The sequence below is a fragment of the Dipodomys spectabilis genome, unplaced genomic scaffold, assembly GCF_019054845.1.
Source record: "Dipodomys spectabilis isolate Male_0828 unplaced genomic scaffold, ASM1905484v1 ptg000552l, whole genome shotgun sequence".
Lineage (NCBI taxonomy): Eukaryota > Metazoa > Chordata > Mammalia > Rodentia > Heteromyidae > Dipodomys > Dipodomys spectabilis.
In genome coordinates, this window is record NW_024871229.1 from 107,417 (window position 1) to 123,931 (window position 16,515).

Here is a 16,515-nt window from a genome sequence, read left to right on the forward strand (position 1 = left end):
ACCACCCCAGCTCACAGTGCACGGCACGCGCACACACACACACACACCACCCCAGCTCACAGTGCACGGCACGCGCACACGCACACACACACACACCACCCCAGCTCACAGCATATGGCATGTGCACACACACACACACACACCACCCCAGCTCACAGAGCACATGGCACGTGTGCACACACACCACCCCAGCTCACAGAGCACACGGCATGTGCGTGCACACACACAGCACCCCAGCTCACACGGCACACGGCACACGCACCGCACACAGATACACGCACTGCACTGCGGGGCTAGCACTCGCGTCACTGCCCTGGGCCCTTGTGGAGGGGAGGCCACGCGCGGCCGGGCACACGGGACCCCAGCTCACAGCACAGCATATGTGTGCACACTGCGCTGCACCCCAGCTCACACAGCACACGGCATGCGCGTGCACACTGCGCTGCACCCCAGCTCACACAGCACACGGCATGCGCGTGCACACTGCGCAGCACCCCAGCTCACACAGCACACGGCATGCGCGTGCACACTGAGCTGCACCCCAGCTCACACAGCACACGGCATGCGCGTGCACACTGCGCAGCACCCCAGCTCACACAGCACACGGCATGCGCGTGCACACTGCGCAGCACCCCAGCTCACACAGCACACGGCACACTGCCCCGGGCCCTTGTGGAAGGGAGGCCACGCGCGGCCGGGCACACGGGACCCCTCCTGGCCGCCTGCTCTTCCAGGGTTGGCGGGCGAAGGCTGCGCAGCTTTATCCCTGCGATCAGCCGCTCTGCGCGCTCTGGCTTCAGGGCTGCAAACGCTCGGCCCTCAAGTCTGACCTCCGGGCCCCGCTTGAGCTGACCCCGGGTTTAGTCACTTTTCCCGGGACCTCGGCTCGGAGCGCCCCGCAGGGCGGGAGCGGCGTGGGAACCCGGGCGGTAGGTTCCGCCCCGGCTGGAGGCCACGCCCCGGAGCCCGGAGGCCACGCCCACCCATCCACAGTCCGGAGCCACGCCCAGCCGTCGTGACCTACAGGCCACGCCCACCCGTCGGGAGCGGGCCGCACGCTCCCCGGAAGTGGAGGACCGGAAGCGGCGGTTGCCATGGAGCCCGCGGAGGACTGGCTCGTGGAATCCTTGCGCTTGTGAGTGGTTGGGCCTGGGGGCCGGAGCCCGGCCCGGGGGGGCGGGGGGCGGGGGGCGGGGCGCGGCCGGGGCCCGCTCTCGGGAAGGAAGGCCGCGTCGCCGCCGGCCTCGGCCCTCACCGGCGTCCGCGCAGTCCCCGCGGTGGGCCGTGCGCAGTCCCGGGGCCGCGCCGGGCCGGGACCCCGACACACCGAGTGGAGTGCCGGGCCGGCCGCCCCCGCGCCGCGTGACCGCCGTGTGCCCCGCAGGTACCGGGATTTCCACGCCTTCGCGCTCTCGGGAGCCACGCGAGTCCTGGAGTGGGCTGGGGACAAAGGTACCGGGCCCTCGGGGGTGCGGCTCACGGTGCCCCCCGCCCCGGACGCGGGCTGCGCGTGGCCGCCTTCCTAACGGTCCCGCCGCTCTTCCCGCCCGCCCTCCCCAGGAGTGTTGGTGGCCGGCTACGAGAGCCAGAAAAAGAATGAGATTCTCCATCTGCTCCTGCCGCCCAGACTGTCTGTGACGGAGAACCCGGTGACTGGGGATGGGCCTGCGGGTGCGCCGTCTGGTGTGAGCAGGCCTCCTGTCACCTCCCTGGTTGCTAGAAAGACAGACGGGCGCCGGGCACGGGGAGGCGCATCTGCACAGTGGTGTGCGGGCACTAGGGAACAGAGGGCACAGAAGGTCACCTAGAACAAAGCTACACTAGGATTCAGAGAAGACAGCTAAGGGCAGAGTCTCAGGGACATATTAAGAGTACAGGAAGGTGAACCCAGGAGGAACACTAAGAAAGACCAAGTAGGAGGAGTCCAGGAAAAGAAGACAACAGAAGAGAATAAGTGTGTCAAGAAGAAAAGAGTTGGTAGCTAAGTTAGGTTGCAGTAGTCTTTTTTTTTTTTTTGGTGGGTTGTGGGGCTTGAACTCTGGGCCTGGGCGCTGTCCCTCAGCTCTTCAGCTCAAGGCTAGTGCTCTACCACTTGAGCCACAGCACCACTTCCGGCTTTTTTTTCTTTTTGCTTATGTGGTGCTGAGGAAGCAAACCCAGGGCCTCATGCATGCAAGGCAAGCGCTCTACCACTGAGCCACCTTCCCAGTCCCTCATTTCTTTATAATTTGTTTTATGAGGTGTTTTTGTACGTGCAGACCTGCAGCAGAGTCACTTGGAGGAGGAGTGGAGAGTTTACTCGTTAGTTTGGTAATCGGGAAACTCTTGGTAATGTCTTTCACTGAGGTCACCACATTTTGCTAATGGTGGTCAAGGGCAAAGACAGAGAGGGAAAGGAAGTGAAAATATAGGGATAGGGAAGGGAGAAACCAGAGCAGAACCTGCTGTGGGAACACAGATTTAAGTCAGGGTTTCTGAGACCAGAGGCTTGAGCACAAGTACTGGCTGTGAAGCAGTAGCCCCAAAGAGGGAGAAGGCGAAACATGAGTCTGAGGGAGGGTGGCGGGAGAGAGGGAATGCAGGGGTGAGGGACAGCAGGCAGGCCAGGGCCTCCCACTTACACCTGTGGGCAGCTTTGCCTCGCTTGCCTGCCCAGTGCTCTGCCCAGCGCTCTTCACCAGCACTAGCTCCATCTCACGCTGAGTCAGGTGCTTCCCAGCTGAGCCTTTAGGAAACCCCATTTCCTTCCCGCTCACTGCAGGCTTTTCTCCTTTTCACTTTGGCCACCTCCTTTCCCCATTCCTGATCTTGACACAGATGTCAGCTGTGGCAAGACTGGCAGACGAGGCTCTGTCTGGCTCACAACTTCATTCCTGTGTGGCCGTAGAGGTGGAGCTTCAGCAGCTGGGCCTTGTTGTGTGGATAATGGCGGTACCTGCGCCATAGGGGTCATGAGAATCAAATGTAGAGCCTAGCACAGGGCAGCAGGCGCTTGGCGGGTGGTGCCAGCTGTGCCCGCTGGCTTCCGGCGCAGAAGAAGAGATGGGAAGCCTTAGTGGGCCGCTGGCCCTGGCGTTCCTGGGTGACCCTGAAGCTCTGTGGCTCCCCCAGGCGGCTGGGGTGCTGGAGGACTGCTGAAGGCCTGAGGTGGGGAGGGGAGGTCAGCTGTCACGGGAAGGCCATGGCCTCTGCCAGGCCAAGGTCTGCTTCTTCCCTGGAGCTCCTGGACTGTTCCTTGAACAGCATGCTCTGTCTAATTGCTGCCGCTTCCCTTTGCATCCTAGGGCTTATGCCCAGAAAGGGATTTCACAGTGCGCCACGGAGGATTTTCTGACAGGTCTATCTTAGCGCTGAAGCACGTGCCAGACACCAGGTAAGGAAGTTCTGTGCCCCACACCTTCCGTTCTGGGCGCAGTGGGGGGCCTCTTTATCAGCACCGACCCCCAGAACACAGACGTATTCACAATACAAAGGCCTTGGGCTGTTTTGGGGTCACTGGGGTTGCTTCAGGGACTAAAAACCAGTGAGAAGGCCGCTCTTCACTTCCCTGCAAGCTGACCGGGTAGTAGGGGCAGCTGTGCCTCTGGGGCTGGATTACAGGCTTGACCCTCACCAGTGTCATCTTCTGGGTGACCATCAGGACCTGGGTTGGCCCGGATCACCCCCGTGGCTCTCGACGAGCAGTGGAGCTGACCCCCGCAGGGCAAGCCTGTGCTCTGTGGAATGATGGCTGATGGTCCTGCAGTGGGATTTCCTTCTGGGCTCCTGCTAGGCGGTGGGAGTGGGCTTAACACTTCCTGTCTGTCTGGCATAGGTTGCTGGTGACCAGTGGCCGTCCTGGAGGCCACGTGCAGGTGTGGCAGGCTGCACAGGACAGCGGTGAGTGACTCCACGTGGCGAGGCAGAGGCTTGTGGAAGGGTGTGGCTTACCTTGTGTGCCTGTTCTGAGCAGCACTCAGAGCCAGAGGTGGCAAAAGGGGGCAAGAGCCCGTATAAAGTGGAGTTTTCCAACCTGGCTGGGGCTAAGCAATGGGAACTGTAGGCCCGTCCACTGGGCAGGGCTGGGCAGAGGCTGCCCTGCTGCTGGCTCAGTTTCCCACCGGCCTTGCCCAGGCGTCACACCAAAGGCAGTTCTGTTCCTTGCACCTTGTTTGCTGAGGTCTCTGGACTTGCTGCGCTTCCTCACTGTCCTGCCCTCTAGTTTCCGGTCGTTGGCATCCCTTGTAGTTGTGGCGGGTGTTTTTAACAATCTTATCAGAGTATTTTTTTTGTTTTGTTTTTGGCTATATTGGATTTCAACTCAGGACCTCATCCTTGCTAGATAGGCTCTCTACCACTTGAGCCACATTCCCAGGCCTTTTTACTTTATTTTTTCAGATAGGGTCTTGTGCTTTTGCCAGAGGCCAGTACTGACTAACAGGTCTACCTCCACCTTCCCCATACCCGAAATTACAGGCAAGAACCGCCTGTCCGTGCTCATTTTTTTGTTTGTTTGTTTTTGGGTCCAGTCATGGGGCCTGAACTCTGGGCCTGGGCGCTGTCCCTCAGCTCTTCAGCTCAAGGCTAGCGCTCTACCACTTGAGCCACAGTGCCACTTGTGGCTTTTTTCTTTTTTGCTTATGTGGTGCTGAGGAATCGAACCCAGGGCCTCATGCTGCAAGGCAAGCGCTCTACCACTGAGCCACCTTCCCAGCCCTCCGCTCATTTTTTTGTTGTGTTGTTTGTTTGCTTGGCTAGTGGTCTACCACTTGAGCCACACCTCTAGTTTCCAAAGTTTTGTCATAGTTCTAAGGGGTTTATAGTTCGAATGTTAATTTTTGTGTGGAGCAGGAGGGTCCATGTCCAGTTGTCCAGTCAGCATTTTCTGAGAAATTCATCCTTTCTTTCTTGGTTTGGCATCTTGTCTGAAGATCAGCTGATCATAAATATAAGGGTTTATTTAGCCCTAGACCCAGACCCATTCCATTGATCTATAACTCTACCCTATACCAGTAAGTTAGAGTTACTGTTTTCTTTTCCCCAAAAAAAGGCAGGGAGGGGCAGCAAGGAATGGCCATGAAAGAGGAATGAGTCTTGGCAACCATTTGATCTCAGGTGTCAGGGCTTGCAGTGGAGCCTGGGACTTAAGCTGGGAGTCTGGGGGCAGAGTAGGAAGAGCTTCCTCTGACACAACATGCAGAAAGTCAGGTAGCGTCATCTGTCACGTTCCTCCGGATATCAGCGAAAAATGCTCCAGAGCTGAGAGAAGGCCTGCCAGCTTTTTCTAGGAGCCAAAATGGACAGTGTTTTCTTTCTTTCTTTTTTTTTTGTCAGTTGTGGGGTTGAACTCTGGGCCTGGGCGCTGTCCCTCAGCTCTTCAGCTCAAGGCGAGCTAGCAATCTACCACTTGAGCTTCAGTGCCACTTCCACGGACAGTGTTTTCTTGATGAATTTTCCATAGCCCTGGTGTCTGAGAAACCTGATTTTGTGAGTATGTCAGTACAGGGCTAATCTGTTGAAAACAAAGAAATGGAAAATGAAAATCAGAATTTCCCTTTAAGTCATTGGTGCTGAGCAGGCTGAGGCAAAGTCAGACCCAAGCCGATTCCACTCAGCCGAGCCTGGGTTTGTTCCTGGTATGCAAAAAATGAGGCCGCTCTCATCCCCAACTTACACTGCAGTCCGTGGCCTGGGCCCCACGCCCTCACAGTGCGCCCTCCACTGCCAGACTCCAGCACATCGCTGGAGGCACATGTTTGAAGGCGCAATAATCACTCCTGAGTCTGTTCCTGTTATTTTTCACAAAGGGTGAAAGTGACATCCTGGTGTCGTTCACCCTTTTCCTGTTATCCATCAAGAAAATACCAGGCCTGCTTGTTGAGTTCTGAGCTGTGTGTGCAAAAACAGCTCATAAAACAAATGATAAGCTGGGAGCCAATGGCTCACGCCTGTCATCCTAGCTACTCAGGAGGCTGAGATCTGAAGATCATGGTTCAAAGCCAGCTCGGGCAGGAAAGGCCATGAGACTCATCTCTAATAAACCATTCAGAAAACTGGAAGTGGTGCTGTGGTTCAAGTGGTAGAGCACTAGCCTTGAGCTGAGAGACAGCACCCAGGCCCAGAGTTTAAGTCCCATGACCAACCAAAAAAAAAATAAAATGATAAAGAAATGGCAGTGATCTGGACAGTTTCCAAAATGTCCTCCACCTGCTGTCAGCCTCCATCCTTGGCCTCTGTGCCCTGGGCCTCACCGCTAAGGTGGGTCCTCACGAACTCCAGATCTCAGCCTCTTCCCTTTCCCCAGATGTCCTTGCAGCCGTCAGCACCATTGCTGTGGCTGAGGGGGAGGGGAATCTCTGGCCGAGGTTGGCTGTCCTCCCCTCAGTGGCACCCGGCATCCTCCACGGGGTGCGGCTCAGTGGCCTGAAGATCGTAGACCTGGAATCCCACAAGACCACGTACTGTTCAGGTACTGCCTGGGAGCTGCGAGGGTACTGCTCAGGTACTGTCTGGGAACTGTGAGGGTACTGCTCAGGTAACAGCACAGGTCTGTGGAGGTCAGCACCTGCACTGGCTCCTCTGCCACCCGGCCCTGGCGTTTGGAATTTACTTGAGGTTTCTGTGGAGACGCTGGGAAGCGGGTGCTGGTGCCTGGGGGTGGAGGGGCCGCCCTAGAGCACCCACCTGGATAGGCATGCCTGGTGATGAGTGTGAGCTGGGAGGCACGGGGTGTCGTCAGCACCCTGCAGCTTGTCTCTTTGCTGTGGCCTTCCAGGGGTTGAAGACTGTGAGGAGCTGAGCTGCCTGCAGGCCCTGGACGCTGACACCTTTGCTTTCTGCAGTGCCTCTGGCCGTCTGGGGCTGGTGGATACCCGCCAGAAGTGGGCACCAGTGGAGACCCCCAGACCCAGCCCTGTGTCGGGGGGACAGAGGTGGTGCGCAGAAGTCAGGGACCAGGGCCCTGGGCCCCGCATCGCCAGCCTTGGCTCGGATGGACAGCTCCGCCTTCTCGACCCCCGGCAGCTCTGCCGCCCTGTGAGCGCAGTCCAGTGCCCGGTGCCCACACCCAGCCCAGACCCGGAGCTGCTGCGAGTGACCTGGGCCCCGGGCCTGAGCAACTGTCTGGCCATCTCAGGTACTACTGGGCGGGGTGCGCCTATGGCTTACCTCTCTTCAGGAGGGATGGGGTGCAGGAAGGAGCTGCACCACCAGAAAACCTGGCTTCTGTTACAGCCGCCCACAGACGGCTCCCGCTTATCTCCCTGGCCCTCGGCTCCTGGCCACTAAACTTGCACACACTGTGTGAGCCTAGCAGAGACCCATGGCATAGGAAGACCAGGGAACTGCCATGAGGTGGCCCCAGAAAGACGTGACAATCTCAGGGTGGTGCTGTATTTGAGCAAGTGAGGGCCCAGCTCCTAGGCGGGGCGCCTGAAGCCACTGCACAGCCAGAGTCTGAAAGGGCCCCAAGAAGGCAGGGGAGGAAGCGTAGGGATCCACAGAGCAGTGAAGAGAGAGGGCAGGTGTGGTCTGGTGTGGCGTGGCTTGGCTCCTTAGGCTTTGTTCCTGGGGAGGCTGAGGCTGCCTGATGCACCTGGGAGGGCTCAGGGTGGCACAGCAGGGCGAGCGTGGCCTGGCAGGGAATGGTGGGCCGTGGGGCTCATGGCAGCTGCACGTGCGTGCGCGCAGACAGGTTGAGTCTGTCCCCATCAAGCCTGGTCTGTGGCCCATCGCAGTCCCCTGGCAGGAAGTGCCCTGGACCTCTGCGGCAGCCTTTTCTTTGCTCGTCCTCAGGCTTTGATGGGACAGTCCAGGTCTATGATGTCACTTGCTGGGACCTCGCAGGGAGCCACGCAGAGCCTGTCTTCACGCACAGAGGCCACATCTGCCTGGAAGGAAGTGAGGTGGACCCCACCCCACTGGTCACCACCCACACCTGGCACCCCAGCAAGCCCAGGACTGTGCTGTCAGCGGCCAGCGATGCCTCCCTGCACGTGTGGGACTGGGTGGACTCCCGCACCCCCTGCTGACCCGAGAGCCTGCCTGCCCCGCCTGGAGGAGGGGCTTGATGTGCAGGACCCCGTGATCCCCGGCCCAGCTGCCAGCTGGCGCCTGTCACTCATCCAGGCTTCCCTGGCTTCCATTTTCTTAGTTCTCTTTTTAACTTTTTTTAAATTAAAGCCTTACCCAAGTATCCCAGGCTAACCTCAAATTGTGAGTTGCTGGGCCTACAGGTTTGCATCACTGTGGCTGGCTGATTTTCTTAAAAGTAAGGATAATAATAACTACCTCTTGGGGTTAGAAGTTGGCGGGGCTCCTGGCAGTCCTGCCTGGCTGCTGTTGGTGTGGGAACCCTGCTTCCAACCTTCTGCCTCCCAAGGGCAGTGGGGCACAGCAAGACTCAGAGAGCTAGGAATGTAAATGCATCGTTGAGCTTGAGAGAAAAAAGTGTATGAGAGGCTGGGAAGGTGGCTCAGTGGTAGAGCGCTTGCCTTGCATGCATGAGGCCCTGGGTTCGATTCCTCAGCACCACATAAGAAAAAATCCAGAAGTGGCGCTGTGGCTCAAGTGGTAGAGCGCTAACCTTGAGCTGAAGAGCTGAGGGACGGCGCCCAGGCCCAGAGTTCAGGCCCCACGACTGGACCCCTCCCCCCACCCCCAAAAAAGAAAAAAAAGTGTATGAGGGCCAATAAACCTGAAAAGAAAAAAAAAAAGCCTCCTCTGACGAGGGCCCCTGATACAGAGCTCTTCACGCGCTGTGTGGATGGCAAGCCAGTGGCTGCGTGGGAGGACTCGCCTCTCAGAAAGTGGCTTGTGCTACAATGCAGCGCTCTGGGTTTTCCCCAGAGAGGTGACTGCAAGCATCCCACCAGCTAAGCTGTGGTAGTCACCAGGAAAAAGCAGAGCAAGTAATTTAGAAAGTAGAGTTGATGCGCAAATTTAAAAGCTGCTTTGCTGAAAAACATCAGTCATGGCCTAGGCCAGGATGAGGTAGATTACTGAGGGAACAGCAACTGTAGGAAGTTGCCATAGAGAACAACAAAACAGGATTATGGGGGGCTGGGAAGATGGCTCAGTGGTAGAGCGCGTGCCTTGCATGCTTGAGGCCCTGGGTTCCATTCCTCAGCACCACATAAGCAAAAAGAAAAAAACCGGAAGTGGTGCTGTGGCTCAAGTGGTAGAGGGCTAGCCTTGAGCTGAAGAGCTGAGGGACAGTGCCCAGGCCCAGAGTTCAGGCCCCACGACTGGACCCCAAAAAAACAACAACAGGATTATGGGAATAGTGCACAAATTGTACATTTATGTGCTAATTTGGAAATGAAAAGTTTAAGTAGAAAATATGAATGATCCAATATTTACGAAATGAAAAGGTGCTGGGGGCGGATGCACCCTACTCAGTTTCATTTTACTTAAGTGTCCATTAATGTAATTTGTAGTTTTCGGTAGTTTGATTTTCATGAGTTTTGCTTCTAAGCAAAAGGCAAAATAACTTTCATGTCAAAGAGGGAAAAAGGTTTTTTTTTAAGAGGCCTTATTAATCACACTTTACAAACCTAATCAGGTATGATTATGTGCAGACTGCTGTTTTAGGTTAGTAGATTTCTGGAGAGTTGTAGGAGATTCTGAGTATCCAGCACAAATTAAGTGCTTGGAATGGGGCAGCTGTCTTCTCATCTCCCAGACCCTTGGTCTACCGAGCCCTAGCAGTCAGAATGTGGGGCAACCCCAGCCTGCACATGGTCTCCCACTGGGTGAGGAGCCCTGAGATCAAGCCTTAGATTGGTTGTCTACACACACACACACAAAATACTAGAACAATAAGAAGAAGCCCTAATCTGTAACTATGTATCCATGTTTGTGTAGCCTGTAACTAAAAAACAGGCATATGCATTAGACTCACAAACTGATATGTCCAATTGAAACTACTTTGTTTTTTTTTTTTTTTTTTTGGGTCCGGTCGTGGCCGGGCACTGTCCCTCAGCTCTTCAGCTCAAGGCTAGCGCTCTACCACTTGAGCCACTGCGCCACTTCCGGCTTTTTGCTTATGTGGTGCTGAGAATCGAACCCAGGGCCTCAGGCATGCAAGGCAAGCGCTTTTACCACTGAGCCAACTTCCCAGCCCCTGAAACTACTTTGTATAACCACATTTTTTTTTTTTTTTTTTTTTTTTTTTTTTTTGGTTGTGGGCCTTGAACTCTGGGCCTGGGCACTGTCCCTCAACTCTTCAGCTCAAGTGCTCTACCACTTGAGCCACCGTGCCACTTCTGGTTTTCTGGTGGTTAATTGTAGATAAAGAGTCTCATGGGGGGCTGGGAAGGTGGCTTAGTGGTAGAGTGCTTGCCTTGCATGCATGAGGCTCTGGGTTCGGTCCCTCAGCACCACATAAACAGAAAAGGCCGGAAGTGGCTCTGTGGCTCAAATGGTAGAACGCTAGCTTTGAACTGAAGAGCTGAAGGACAGCGCCCAGGCCGAGTTCAGGCCCCACACCGACCAAAAAAAAGTCTCCTGGGCTTTCCTGCCTGGGCTGGCTTTGAGCCGTGATCCTCAGATCTCAGCCTCCTGAGTAGCTAGGATGACAGGCGTGAGCCACTGGCACCTGCTGTAGTTGGGGTTTTTAACACATTTAGAAGGCTGATTCAAAGCTAGTGAGTCATAGTGGCATACATCTGTAATCCCAGCCCTCAGGAAGCTGAAGCAAGATGGCCACAAGTTCAAGGCCAGACTGGGCCACATAGCAGACAAGCTCAGGAAAAGAATGGGACTCTAGTAAGTAGTATTCAGCATCTATCCTAAGAACAAGTCCTGTACTACATAGACCCCATGTGTAGGAGGAGGCAGCTTCACAGTTCCCAGAAACACCTCGGCTCCTCTCCTGCTCCTCACCCCACGCCTTCACCTGCTGCCTGTCTTCGCTGAGCCAAGGCTCAGCATCCCAAGAACCAGACCCACTGTGAAGCTCAGGACCAACTCCTGGTTCAAGCCCAAAGTTCTCCAGGGATTTTAATGTTCTCAAAACTGACATTTTCTTAAAAACAATGTTCTTAGGGTACAAAAGCTACTGGACAGGATTGCAGTGCTGCATTTAGAAAATAAACAGAACAAGGAGAACACAAGAGCTCAGCATGCAGGCTGGCTCACTCTGGATGAGACAAACCACCCCGCACCATGTTTAGGCACTTGGGGTGCAGACCCCACACTCCGAACACAAAGCAGCACAAGTGTGCTCCCGGTGATGAGCTCCCCACAGAACAAGAGACACAAATGAAGGGCATAAATCGCAGTTTGCACCTGGAAGACACTTCCGGTGCTCTGTACCTGACTCCCGTGGAAATGGACAAGAGCTTTGCCTTTCTGTGGATGACAGACCGGAGGCCCACCGGGTCTGAGCTGAGGCCAATCAAAGCCCAAGGAAGAAGCGGGCTCTGCCCCGGGCAGGCGGCCCTGGGTGCTGGCAGCTTCGCCTCACAAAGGGGCAGCAGAAGCACCAGAGCCCCAAGACATCTCGCTTTTCTGACAGCTCAGTTGAGGTAACAGGCTTCCCCCCATTTTGCCACTGAGGCATGGAGCAGTGAGGAGGAGGATGGCCAAGCCAGTCACAAGCTGTAACCAGAAAACGACCACGTCCGGACCTCGCGGCCCCTGCCTCAGCGCGGCTTGTCCCGCACGTGAGTTCTGCGGTGCGTGATGAAGTTGGAGCTGTTGCTGAAGCCCTTGCCGCACTCGGGGCAGCGGTAGGGCCTCTCGCCCGTGTGGGTCCGCTGGTGGATGATGAGCACCGAGTTCCAGCTGAAGCCCTTCCCGCACTCGGGGCAGCGGTAGGGCTTGTGGCCCAGGTGCGCCCGCTGGTGCATGAGCAGGACGGAGCCGCGGCTGAAGCCCTTCCCGCACTGGGCGCACCGGTGGGGCCGCTCGCCGGTGTGCGTGCGCTGGTGCGCCAGCAGCTGCGAGCGCTGGCCGAAGCCCTTCCCGCACTGGGCGCACCGGTGGGGCCGCTCGCCGGTGTGCGTGCGCTGGTGCTTGGTGAGGTTGGAGCTCCAGCTGAAGCTCTCGCCGCACGCCGGGCACTCGTAGGGCTTCTCGCCGGTGTGCACGCCCTGGTGCGCGATCAGGCTGGAGCTCTGGCTGAAGCTCTTGGCGCACACCCCGCACTTGTAGGGCTTCTCGGCCAGGTGCGTGCGCCGGTGCGTGGCCAGGTTGGAGCTGCGGCTGAAGCTCTTGCCGCACTCGCCGCACTGGTAGGGCCGCTCGCCGGTGTGCGTCCTGCGGTGCGTGACGAGCGCCGAGCTCTGGCTGAAGCGCTGGCCGCAGTCGGCGCAGCGGTAGGGCCTCTCGCCGGTGTGCACGCGCTGGTGCCGGATGAGGTTGGAGTTGTAGCTGAAGGCCTCCCCGCACTCCTTGCACGCGTACGGCTTCTCGCCGGTGTGGATGCCCCGGTGCGTGTGGAGGCTGGAGCGGTTGCCGAAGCCCTTCCCGCACTCGGGGCAGGCGTAGGGCTTCTCGCCGGTGTGCGTGCGCCGGTGCGCCGCCAGGTTGGGGCCGCGGCTGAAGCGCTTCCCGCACTCGGCGCAGCGGAAGGGCTTCTCGCCGGTGTGCGTGCGCCGGTGCGTGACGAGGTTGGCGCTGCGGCTGAAGCTGCGGCCGCAGTCCCGGCAGCGGTAGGGCCGCTCCCCGGTGTGCGTCGTCTGGTGCCGGCTGAAGTTGGAGCCGTCGCTGAAGCTCTTCCCGCACTGCTCGCAGCGGTAGTGCTTCTCCCCGGTGTGCGTGCGCCCGTGCGTGAGGAGGTGGGACTTCCGGCTGAAGGCCTTGCCGCACTGCGGGCACTCGTGGGGCTTCCCGCCCAGGTAGGTGCCCCGCGGGCCGATGAGCGGGCCGCACCCGGCCGCCCCGCCCGGGCCGAGCGCCCCGTCCGGGCCGAGCGCCCCGTCCGAGGCCGTCCCCGCGCCCGGCTCCGCGGCCCGCACCGCCTCTCCACGGGCGCTGCCTCCGCGTCCGCTGCGCCCGTCAGGATCTGAAACGACCCAGAGGCCCCGCGCGCTCAGTGCCCCCGTGTCCTCAGTGCCCCCGTGTCCTCAGCGCCCCGTGTCCCTCAGCGCCCCGTGTCCCTCAGCGCCCCGTGTCCTCAGTGCCCCGTGTCCTCAGTGCCCCCGTGTCCTCAGTGCCCGTGTCCCTCAGCGCCCCCGTGTTCCTCAGTGCCCGTGTCCTCAGTGCCCCGTGTCCTCAGTGCTCCGTGTCCCTCAGCGCCCCCGTGTCCTCAGTGCCCCGTGTCCCTCAGCGCCCCCGTGTCCTCAGTGCCCCGTGTCCCTCAGTGCCCGTGTCCCTCAGCGCCCCCGTGTTCCTCAGTGCCCCGTGTCCCTCAGTGCCCGTGTTCCTCAGTGCCCCGTGTCCCTCAGTGCCCGTGTCCCTCAGCGCCCCCGTGTTCCTCAGTGCCCGTGTCCTCAGTGCCCCCGTGTCCTCAGTGCCCCGTGTCCTCAGTGCCCCCGTGTCCTCAGTGGCCCCGTGTCCTCAGTGCCCCCGTGTCCTCAGTGCCCCGCGCCCTCAGTGCCCGTGTCCTCAGCGCCCCCGTGTCCCTCAGCGCCCCCGTGTCCCTCAGCGCCCCCGTGTCCTCAGTGCCCCGCGCCCTCAGTGCCCCCGTGTCCCTCAGTGCCCCGTGTCCTCAGTGCCCCCGTGTCCCTCAGTGCCCCCGTGTCCCTCAGTGCCCCGTGTCCTCAGCGCCCCGTGTCCTCAGCGCCCCCGTGTCCTCAGCGCCCCCGTGTCCCTCAGTGCCCCGCGCCCTCAGTGCCCCGTGTCCTCAGTGCCCCCGTGTCCCTCAGTGCCCCGTGTCCTCAGTGCCCCGTGTCCTCAGTGCCCCGTGTCCTCAGTGCCCCCGTGTCCCTCAGTGCCCCCGTGTCCCTCAGTGCCCCGTGTCCCTCAGTGCCCCGCGCCCTCAGTGCCCCCGTGTCCCTCAGCGCCCCCGTGTCCCTCAGTGCCCCGTGTCCTCAGTGCCCCGTGTCCTCAGTGCCCCGTGTCCTCAGCGCCCCCGTGTCCTCAGCGGCCCCGTGTCCTCAGCGCCCCCGTGTCCTCAGTGCCCCCCCGTGTCCCTCAGTGCCCCGCGCCCTCAGTGCCCCGCGTCCTCAGTGCTCCGTGTCCCTCAGCGCCCCGTGTCCTCAGTGCCCCGTGTCCCTCAGCGCCCTGCGCCCTCAGTGCCCCCGTGTCCTCAGTGCCCCCGTGTCCTCAGTGCCCCGTGTCCTCAGCGCCCCCGTGTCCCTCAGTGCCCCGCGCCCTCAGTGCCCCGCGTCCTCAGCGCCCCGTGTCCTCAGTGCCCCCGTGTCCCTCAGTGCCCCCGTGTCCCTCAGTGCCCCGTGTCCTCAGTGCCCCCGTGTCCTCAGTGCCCCGTGTCCTCAGTGCCCCCGTGTCCCTCAGTGCCCCGTGTCCTCAGTGCCCCGTGTCCCTCAGTGCCCCCGTGTCCCTCAGTGCCCCGTGTCCTCAGTGCCCCCCGTGTCCTCAGTGCCCCCCGTGTCCTCAGTGCCCCGTGTCCTCAGTGCCCCGTGTCCTCAGTGCCCCGTGTCCTCAGTGCCCCGTGTCCTCAGTGCCCCGTGTCCTCAGTGCCCCGTGTCCTCAGTGCCCCGTGTCCCTCAGTGCCCCGTGTCCCTCAGTGCCCCCGTGTCCTCAGTGCCCCGTGTCCCTCAGTGCCCCCGTGTCCTCAGTGCCCCCGTGTCCTCAGTGCCCCGTGTCCTCAGTGCCCCCGTGTCCTCAGTGCCCCGTGTCCCTCAGTGCCCCCGTGTCCCTCAGTGCCCCGTGTCCCTCAGTGCCCCGTGTCCTCAGTGCCCCATGTCCCTCAGTGCCCCGTGTCCCTCAGTGCCCCGTGTCCCTCAGTGCCCCCGTGTCCTCAGTGCCCCGTGTCCCTCAGTGCCCCCGTGTCCTCAGTGCCCCCGTGTCCTCAGTGCCCCGTGTCCTCAGTGCCCCCGTGTCCTCAGTGCCCCGTGTCCCTCAGTGCCCCCGTGTCCCTCAGTGCCCCGTGTCCTCAGTGCCCCCCGTGTCCTCAGTGCCCCCCGTGTCCTCAGTGCCCCGTGTCCTCAGTGCCCCCGTGTCCCTCAGTGCCCCGTGTCCCTCAGTGCCCCGTGTCCTCAGTGCCCCGTGTCCCTCAGTGCCCCGTGTCCCTCAGTGCCCCGTGTCCTCAGTGCCCCGTGTCCCTCAGTGTCCCCCGCGCCCCCGTGTCCCCCGCGCCCCTCAGCGCCCCTCAGGGCCTCCGCGGCCCCCGTGCCCGGTACGCGGAGGAGGTCCCGAGCGAGGCCGGAAAGCTCTTGAAACAGCGCGGGGCTCGGGCTCGCTGTTGCCATGGTGACGGGTCCCTTCCCCCTCTGGTAGTCGCGGGTCTTGAACTCCCGGTTTCCCGGTGGCTCCCGCCCGGAGGCCGCCACTCTCGGGTCAGCCTCCCGAGAAGCAGGCAGCCCTCGGGTCACATCCCGCCGCCCGTGGCCGCGCGACCTCGCCCAGGCGCGCCCGCACCCGGGAAGGGTGGCCTGCCCGGCCTCCGTGGGTCGGTCCTGGAGTCAGGACTTCCCCAGTCCAGCTGCCACACCTCGGCCTCAACTTACCTTCTCCCCAGCGCTCCCAGCCTCAGCGCCCCACTCTAGATGCCACTGCGAAAGCCGCAGCGCCTCCTCCTGCTCGCCTCAGAACTCAGGGCCACGCCCGGGCACAACTACGCCCCTAAGGCAGGACTCGGCCCACGCCTGTGGGGGACTCGGCCCACGCCTGTGGGGGACTCGGCCCACGCCTGTGGGGGACTCGGGCCACGCCTGTGGGGGACTCGGCCCACGCCTGCGGCACCGGCGATGCAGTGCGAGCTGCGCGATCTTCCGGCGGTCACCGACGCCGGGCCCACCCCGCGGGACCTCCACCCCGCGGGACCTCCACCCCGCGGGACCTCCACCCCGCGGGACCTCCACCCCGCGGGACCTCCACCCCGCGGGACCTCCACCCCGCCGGCTCACCGCGGGCCCGCGCGCGCGCGGCCTCGGCCTCCGGGCCGCCCTCCGGCCGGTGCTCCCGCAGCCAGGCCTGGATCTCGCGCGGCAGCGCCGTCAGCATCTGCTCCCGGGTGTGCGCCTCGGCCCTCAGCCAGCGCCGACAGAGCTCCCGGAGGCGGCCGAGGGCGCCGCGGGCCCCGCCGCCGTCCGGGGCCTCGGGCTCGGGGCCGGCCTCCTGCAGCACGGCCTCCTGCACCCAGCACTCCTCCTCCGAGACAAGGCTGGCGGCCCCGGCCGGCGCCTCTTCCGGACGCAGCTGGACCCCAGGCCCGAGGGCGCCGGGCGGCTCCGCGGCCATGGCCGTCCGCGGGCCCGGCGCGTCCTGCGGAGACACGAGGCACGGGCCCGCCGTTAGCCGCTTAGACGGCGGGAGCGGCCCGGCGGGGACCCCTGGGCCGCCCCGACAGCTAGCGCGGGACACGCCCCCGCCCTCGGCCTCCGTCCCGGCGCGCGCCAGCGGGGGCTGGGCGGGGCGTCCGGGACGCTCCGGGCTGCGTGCGCGGCCAGAGGACCCGCGGGGCCGCGG

General features: G+C 61.3%; 2 protein-coding genes across 3 annotated transcripts; one reads left to right on the top strand and one right to left on the bottom strand.

The window, feature by feature from the left end:
• Window positions 1-981: 981 nt before the first annotated feature.
• Window positions 982-8,220, top strand: Wdr73 (WD repeat domain 73). Of its 2 annotated transcripts, none has more exons than XM_042670465.1 (8): window positions 982-1,135; window positions 1,385-1,452; window positions 1,561-1,685; window positions 3,285-3,373; window positions 3,815-3,879; window positions 6,284-6,448; window positions 6,755-7,114; window positions 7,774-8,220. In XM_042670465.1, the coding sequence occupies exons 1-8, from the start codon at window positions 1,095-1,097 to the stop codon at window positions 8,007-8,009; spliced, it is 1,149 nt and encodes a 382-aa protein (XP_042526399.1). In that variant the 5' UTR covers window positions 982-1,094; the 3' UTR covers window positions 8,010-8,220. The 2 variants fall into 2 exon arrangements, with proteins under 2 accessions (XP_042526399.1, XP_042526400.1); XM_042670466.1 differs by having other exon boundaries at window positions 984-1,135; window positions 1,561-1,649.
• Window positions 8,221-10,969: 2,749 nt separating this feature from the next.
• Window positions 10,970-16,287, bottom strand: Zscan2 (zinc finger and SCAN domain containing 2). Its single transcript, XM_042670453.1, has 2 exons — window positions 15,954-16,287; window positions 10,970-12,988 (listed from the first exon to the last, which is right to left on the bottom strand). Exons 1-2 carry the CDS (start codon window positions 16,285-16,287, stop codon window positions 11,625-11,627), a joined length of 1,698 nt encoding a protein of 565 aa, XP_042526387.1. The 3' UTR covers window positions 10,970-11,624.
• Between the last annotated feature and the right edge of the window lie 228 nt (window positions 16,288-16,515).